The sequence below is a fragment of the Uloborus diversus genome, chromosome 2, assembly GCF_026930045.1.
Source record: "Uloborus diversus isolate 005 chromosome 2, Udiv.v.3.1, whole genome shotgun sequence".
NCBI lineage: Eukaryota > Metazoa > Arthropoda > Arachnida > Araneae > Uloboridae > Uloborus > Uloborus diversus.
This window is the reverse complement of record NC_072732.1, coordinates 205,883,237-205,890,873: the sequence shown is the minus strand read 5'-3', so window position 1 is coordinate 205,890,873 and position 7,637 is coordinate 205,883,237. Positions and strand designations below refer to the sequence as shown.

Sequence of the window (7,637 nt, the reverse complement as noted above, 5' to 3'; positions counted from 1 at the left end):
TTCTTCGAAAAATTCTGCTGTAAGTAACGTTGGTAATATCAATGTAGTTAAGAATTTCCTTTTGGAAAAACAATGACGTTAAATTTTTCGGACATCCTCTTTTGAGAAAATAACATATTTTTAAAAATTTATTTGTCATTGCCGACATTTTTGAAATTCGGAGCAGCAGATGTTATTTTGCAAAGACAATTGAATTCTTTGACGATGTATCCCTTAGCAAACTAAATACGAGAATTGTTAGAATATTATCCCCCCCCCCCGTTTTTTTTTTTTTTTTTTTTTTTAATTCTTGACGAATAAGAGTTAAGCGCTCTTGTATCTGCCGACCTTAGGGTGCTTGCGTGAAAAGTGCATGCCAGAAAGTTTTGTTGCTGCTTCTAATCCTAATTGGTCAATCTGCTTTTGGCACGACTAGATCAATGGGCCCAAAATTTCTTAGAAAGTCGTTAACTAGTAGAGGCCATTTGAAACGTTCTTCTTATAAAAACCGAGACAAGCCGATAACTGGGAGACGTCTGCTCAATATTATATTTAGTTCAGATAGATTAAACTTAGCGACCCTGTTCATAACTAAGGTATTTCAGGTGGCCTGTGACGAGTCTGGAAATAGGAGTTTTATCAGCTCGTGGAGAATGATCGGTAGGGCACCGAACTCACTGCCAGTTGGTTTAACATAATCCGGTGTCTGTAATGGTGACTTTGGAACGTTAAATATGTAGTGGTTATCTTCAAGTTTCCATTCTATAGCTCTGGGAGTCCTGGGTCAGGGGTTGCTCAGCTTCTGGTCTGGATCAAGAAACAGTCTTCAAGACCCTATCCAATCAAGAAAACCAAATGTAGTTCTCTCGGGAATCCCTGGAGCGTAATGCAGATTCCCATCTCTTCCTCTTCCAGTGGCAAGAGCAGAAATAAGGCGGTCTCTACTATATCAATAATGAACTGGAGAAAGGTGAATAATTTTAAGAGCATATTTAAAACGTTAGAAACTATGTTCTTATGCTAATTGCTGCTGTGAAAGCAACACCGGAACATTCTCAATGGGAATGACACGGGGCAGTTTTTAATCACTCAAACTAATTATATCTCTTATTTTTTATTTCTCTAAATTAAAACTCAAAAATAAGGGGGGGGGGGAGCGATTCCAAAAAGAGAAGTTGCTGTGTCAGATTCATCTTTTTTTTTTTTTTTCATTCTCTTCCTTTCATCTCGCTGCTTAATGTGTTTTTCAAATCATTATTACGCAAATCATGCTATTGTAAGGCTTGTATTGGCTATTTTTGCACGAATGCTACAGTCTGTGACATTTTTATTTTGAAAATAATATAACTGAAAAAAAAAACATTGAAAACATGTATATTTATGTTACGTCTGAGGGATTTTTTTTTTAAACTTTTAACTCTAACTCTGCATAATTAGTAACTGTAGACTGCAATCTCTGCTGTAGTTGGCGTTACCAGTTAGAATCTGGCAAGAGTTTAATGCTGATCCATCAACGGAAACAACTAGAAATAAATTCTAATATTTTTTTATATATAAGTGTAGCTGTAGTATTCCTCCCATCGTACATAGGAGTATTTAGCCAGTAAACCCGGACAAAAACCAAAATCCAAAAGTTTGACGGAAATTGTTTCAAACCTAGTTTACTTCAATTCAGATAATTGTTTTATCAAAGGACAGCAGTAAAAATCTCACCTGTTGCATTTCCGTTGGTGTACACTAGTTCGGAACTTAGACATTGTTGGAACCTCTCGCTTTTGCTTTCGACACTTGTCATGCTAAAACTCCGTTTAATTGTTACTGTATTTGAATGTGATTTAATTCAGTAAAACAAACTTTTGAATATGGAAAAGGGTGGTATGTAGCTTCATCTAAAATCCTGCTTCGTTGAATTATTTTAACAATTGTCGTTTTCTTACTCTGTGAAATTGAGTCAAAATTGAGTGTTTACTTTTTACTACAATTTTTAGAAATTAAAGTTTCTGTTTACTTTTCGGACTGAGTCGAGTTGTACTTTTGTTATAGGCATAAAATGCCTATAACAAAACTGTCTGCTATGATATTCTGTAAAAACATCTTCCGCCCGTTTCCACCATTTTGTTTTTTAGGAGTTGGTGAGTAAAGAAGGTTTAACTATTTCACGTTCGGAGATTTTTTTTATTTCTTTATAAATTCTTCTGAAACTGTCAAGCCTTTTACCAGAATAGGATTATATGATATCATGAAAGAATTCAAAGGCATGATACTGGATAAAAATTTTACATTGTCGGAAGGAAAACTTGAGGAATTAGGGAAATAGGCAGATTATATTGAGTCGTGTTTTGAAGTAGTTTTAAACCGTGCTCAAGTGTAGAGGCATCTGAATGCTATATTGATGATCGTTTCTTGAAAAATAGAGAACAATGGCTGAGATATTTCATTATTGGTAGGCAAAATCTGCGTAATTAGCAGAAACTCTCAAAGTCCTTTTAAGAATTAAATTGTAAAACTAAAGAATTACAAAATCAGGTACCTAGTGAAGAGATGACAAGTATAGTTGGTATAAGCCAGTGCACTTTGAAAACAGAGATAACTCCAAAATCATAGAATAACAATTTTTTACCAACCGGAACAACTAAACTTCGGAAAAACTATTATTTTCTCTATAATAATCTAACTATTGTTATGAATCAGGACACCTCAAGAGGGTGTCGCAATCTTTGCAGACAGAGACTTCCCTAGAAGGCAGTGGGAAGAAATTAAAATGATAACAAAAGGAGTTACAGCTAGATGTTCAATTGCAGAAAGTGTTTTGAAGGAATGTTATCCGGATGAGGACCCAGTACGAGTAACAGATACTGTCTCTAAAATTCAACTTCACGTACTGCTTGACCACGATGGGTTACTACTGTATAAATATAATAGTACAGGATGGAGAAACGTCTTCAAAGGGAAAAAAGCAAACTGTGGTACTGATTTTAAAATAGAGCTATGATGGGTACCAGCAGATACAGTACCAACAAAAATTTTAAAACATTACCGAAAACGATGCAAACATTAAACGTAGATTACACTACTTGTAGTAATTATTGATGGCAAAGGAAACAAAATTACAAAATATTATTCCTTCCTCTGTTAAATTTTGTCGACCTATAGGAGTTAGGTTATCATCCTATGCCTATAAAAGTATGTATATACAAAATTTTCATGTCAGGTGCTGAAGTTTATCTCTCAAGCTATCAAACTAATTGCTCAGTTTTCAGAAACGGCAGCTGTAACCCGCAATAAGCAGCCTCACCGAGTACATTTGTCACGGTAATTTTTACGAGTGAATTGTAACAGATGCAGACTAAACAGACACCTACGAAATTCTAACACCTAATAAAGAAGTGGTAGTAGACCCAGGCAGCTCTAAATAATAAAGTCGTTTTCCCTAAAAGCAGGAAATATAATGATCGTAAGACGCAAGAAAACAGTAATAAATATAGATGAGCAACCATTTAATTGCTATAAGTGTATAGAAGAGAAAGAAAGATAATAATTTTCTAAGAAATATCTTTTTTCCTTTAAATAAACACCTTATTTTGATCGAGTAGCAAGTTTTAAAGCGTTATATGACAAAAAATCGCATCAAGTAATTTTGTCCGTTTTTTTTGATACAAATACTACTATGTGCATCGTTTGATTTCTCCCGACTCTCATCATTAAAAAAATCCGTTTATTGTTGTTATAGTGTCTAATATTTAAAAAATACTACAGGAAGATTAGTACCACTGCCCTGATTGGTTGGAATTCGTTATTTATTTACAGATAAAGCAATCCGAGAAACATTTACAGAACATCGAGTGAAAATAATACTCAGGATGCCAATGGGAATCAAACCCAACACATGAAGCGAAACTTCTACCTCAGATTCACAGAGGAACTAAAAAATGCCTGCAATGTATAAGCATGAAATACCATTAGTTTAGTTCATACACACATCTAAGGTTTCTTATTTCAAACAGCTTCTGTGCAAAAGCGAAATTTTGTACAAGTAATAAGCAAAAAATGATTTTCTTTCTATGGAAATTGGAGCAGCATGTTTCTTCAATAATGCAGTCCATCCCAAATTTGCTAACAAATAGCCTACCAGAGGAACAAAAGCGATTTGATATCACGTTGCTCTGAAATTGGCAGAACTAAACAAAATCCTCGTTACTTTCTTTTCTCTTCTAGTTACACAGAAGATTTAGCAATCAGTTTTAGGAACGTTTCATATTGTGATTTATTTCTTGTGAGCAGTTTCTAAGACAGCATAGTTAGGATATGTAGCGTTAAAATGTGATTGAAATAATGGAATGAATTAGTTTTCAAATATATATATATATATATATATATATATATATATATATATATATATATATATATATATATATATATATATATATATATATATATATATATAGCAATTGAAAATTCAAATAACTAAAAGTCAATGTTAAGCTCCAGGTGAAAAATGCATTAACTTTACCATTTTTACAAAATATAGACCATACTGGGCTTCCAATGATAGTTATTAATAATGCTTGTGAACGATAAAATGTGTACCACCTTTATTACATCTACTAGTGGTACTCACACGGCTTTGCCCGTAGTAGAAAAATAAGAGGTTATGTGGTTCGTATTTATATTTACAAACAATGGATAATGAATTTATTGCCAATTTACTATGTTAGTTTGCTCGCCAATGTTATAGTAATTTGCTCGCCTATGTTATGGTAATTTACTCCTAAATGTTATGATAATTTTCTCGATAAAATGTTCTTAAAATAAGAATACAAAAAGAATGAAATCGAATTTTTAAAAAATCGCTTTGTGGTATTGGTCGCTACCTCCCAATGCTACAAACTACTTCTGTGTCAAACTTCATGAAAATCGACCGAACGGTCTAGGCGCTATGCGCGACACAGAGATCCAGACATCCTGAAAGACTTTCAGCTTTATTATTAGTAAAGATAATTTGAGAAAATATGTTTTAAATTCTGTAAAATTAATCTGAAGAGACAATCCATAAGGCAACGAAGAAATAACTTTGCCATCGAAGGCCAAGAAGCCATTTCAATACAAGCATTTCATAAACAACAAGGTGAAATATAGTACAACTCTGGTTACTTCAATCTTGACCTCGAATAAGCTCTGTCATTTTTGGGTTGTGCCAGGAGAAATTATGATATTGGAAAAAGTCAAATAATCTTATAGCAATGCAGGCAAAAAAATACACCTCAAAGTTTATATGTTGTTTCGAATTAATGTCTAGCATTTAATTTTTTTATCTGTAACTAGTTTTCTTCTTTTTGAACTAACTTACATTACAAATGAAATCGATCTCTCTTAACAAATGAAATACAGTCTCCGCAAACTGTAAGTCTACTTACCACAGCCATCCAATATCATTCACTTTGATAACGTTGCTTAACAGCGGCTCGAAATCATTTTTGTTTAGTCAGCAAAGTATTTTGGTAGACAATAACACTAAATTTCTTAGACAATGATAATCATGTACCAGAAAGTACTTTATCAATTGCATTTTATTAATATCTACTTTAAGAGACAAATTTCTTTTTTTATACTATAAGCGTTTCAAGATATTTTGCATTTTAAACAAAACAAGCAAGTCATGAAACAGCTGGAGATTTAGTTAAGAGTTCCCGCCTGAATATTTCCTTAATTATTTTTCTGCAGCAGTTGGGAAAGTGATTGACAAAGAGGAATAATAATCCAAGTTAAAAAGAAATTTCATTATTTATAATTTCTGTGACGCAATAATTTTATCCGTGATTTTTTTTCCGCTGAAGCATCCTGTATTTTGAGTTTTTTTTTTTTTTTTGCATCTATGAATTACTGTAACTATTACTTTTTTTTCGTATGAGGGAGGGGCATGGCAGCCTTTAGAAGAATCTGCAGTAGCTAAGCTAAACACAAATAGGAAACGCGGCTTAAAACCAAGATTCATGGGCTTTGAATAATCTCCAACTTTATCACTGAGTGGATCTCAAACATGAATAATATATGATGTTTGCTTTAAACTACTAAACAAGTCAAACTATCAAAATCAATAATCAAAAGAATCCTAACCAATATACTTGCATTTCGTACCATTGAGATTTTTCTGACAGAGTGAAATTTTTATTTATGCTTATATATATATATATATATATTTTTTTTTTTTTTTTTGCACAAGCAAACAAAAAACACTTTTGAAAACATTTTTACCTCTTTCATATGATGTTGAAGAAATATATTTATAACTTGTACACTTATTTCTTTTTAAGATAAAGATTTCTACACACGCGGTTACCCTGTAAAAGCTAGTTTGAAATTCAATTACCAAAAGAATCTAAACCAATACATCACAGCATTTTTATTTTTAAAACATAATAACAATCATAATATTTTTTTTTTTAAACTACTAAATAAAAAAAAATCTGATCACATTTTTATTTCTTTCATACGATTCATACGATGTTAAGGAAAAATCTATATGCATTTATTATTTAAATATAAAATATTTAACATACACCGTTTCTCCTCAAAAAAAAAAAAAAAAAAAAAAAAAAAAAAAAAAAAAACCTAGTTTCAAAATTACTTTGAAAGAAATCTCCCCGTGAATCTATCAAACGATCTGTCCCTTTTATTTCAAGCTAGATCTTCCCCTGCAAGCTTGGATAAACAGGAAAATTTCTTCCAGCATTCTTCCACTTCCAGAGAAATCCAGTCGTCTCCGCCAGATGGCGGCATTCCTGCCACACACCACCCACCTTCTTCCCTTTACCAAGTTCTCCCGCGCAACTCTATTGCATCACTGATCCACAAACTGCGAATCCGTAGCTTTCGCGAATTACTCGTGCTCTCACAGATTTGCCTGACACCACCTGAGACGGTCATAGTGGAACACAGTTAGATTTTGTTGGCAGTGAATATCATGTTTTCGTTGTCTGTGTGCGATCAAGTTCGCTTCAAGACTAAAAAAGGTGTTGTGTTTACTTCTTTGCCGGTGTATGTGGAGTTTGGGAAAATAACTAAAGGTGATAAAAATAGCAAATACGTGAACAGTAGTGATTGGTATAAACTGAATTCCGGAGACTGGGATACAAGACAGGTATGATGTGATTTTTGGTTTGAAATCTGAAATGGAGTGTTTTTGTTAGTTGAAAATGTTAGTTTTCTTTGATATTGATTGATGTCATTGGAATTGCCACTATGTTGTGCGCTCTATATTCGTCGGGAATTAATACTTGGTTGATAAGGGTACATTAATATTTGACTAATATGACTTCAATATCGTCCTTTTATACTTGAATAGAATTTAACATTTTCTTTTCTTATTTTTGAAATTAATGGAATTTTCTTTTTCGATACGTGGTTTTGTTGTTTTTCACATTAAGTATTTTGTTTCGAATCTTCGTTGCAAGTTTTTGTCACCAAGCGTAAATTAGGATAAGGACCTTACACAAAACTTATGTGAACAAAATGTTTTTGAGTGGTGGCAGAATAGCACAAAACTATGCGTATTTTACGGTCAAACAAAGTCTTTAAAGCAATTGAACGTTATTATACTGTTCGAAATTGCGAAATAAATGACTGGAGTGCATAATTACTCTTAAAAACTACATTTCCCG

General features: G+C 32.8%; 1 protein-coding gene across 1 annotated transcript in view; it reads left to right on the top strand.

Moving 5' to 3' along the window:
- Window positions 1–6,940: 6,940 nt before the first annotated feature.
- The window catches only part of LOC129216770 (uncharacterized), a 382,782-nt gene continuing 382,085 nt past the window's right edge, over window positions 6,941–7,637 (top strand). Inside the window, exon 1 of the mRNA XM_054850986.1 lies at window positions 6,941–7,117. Coding sequence (XP_054706961.1) covers window positions 6,941–7,117 — 177 coding nt within the window. The remainder of the gene's footprint in view (window positions 7,118–7,637) is intronic.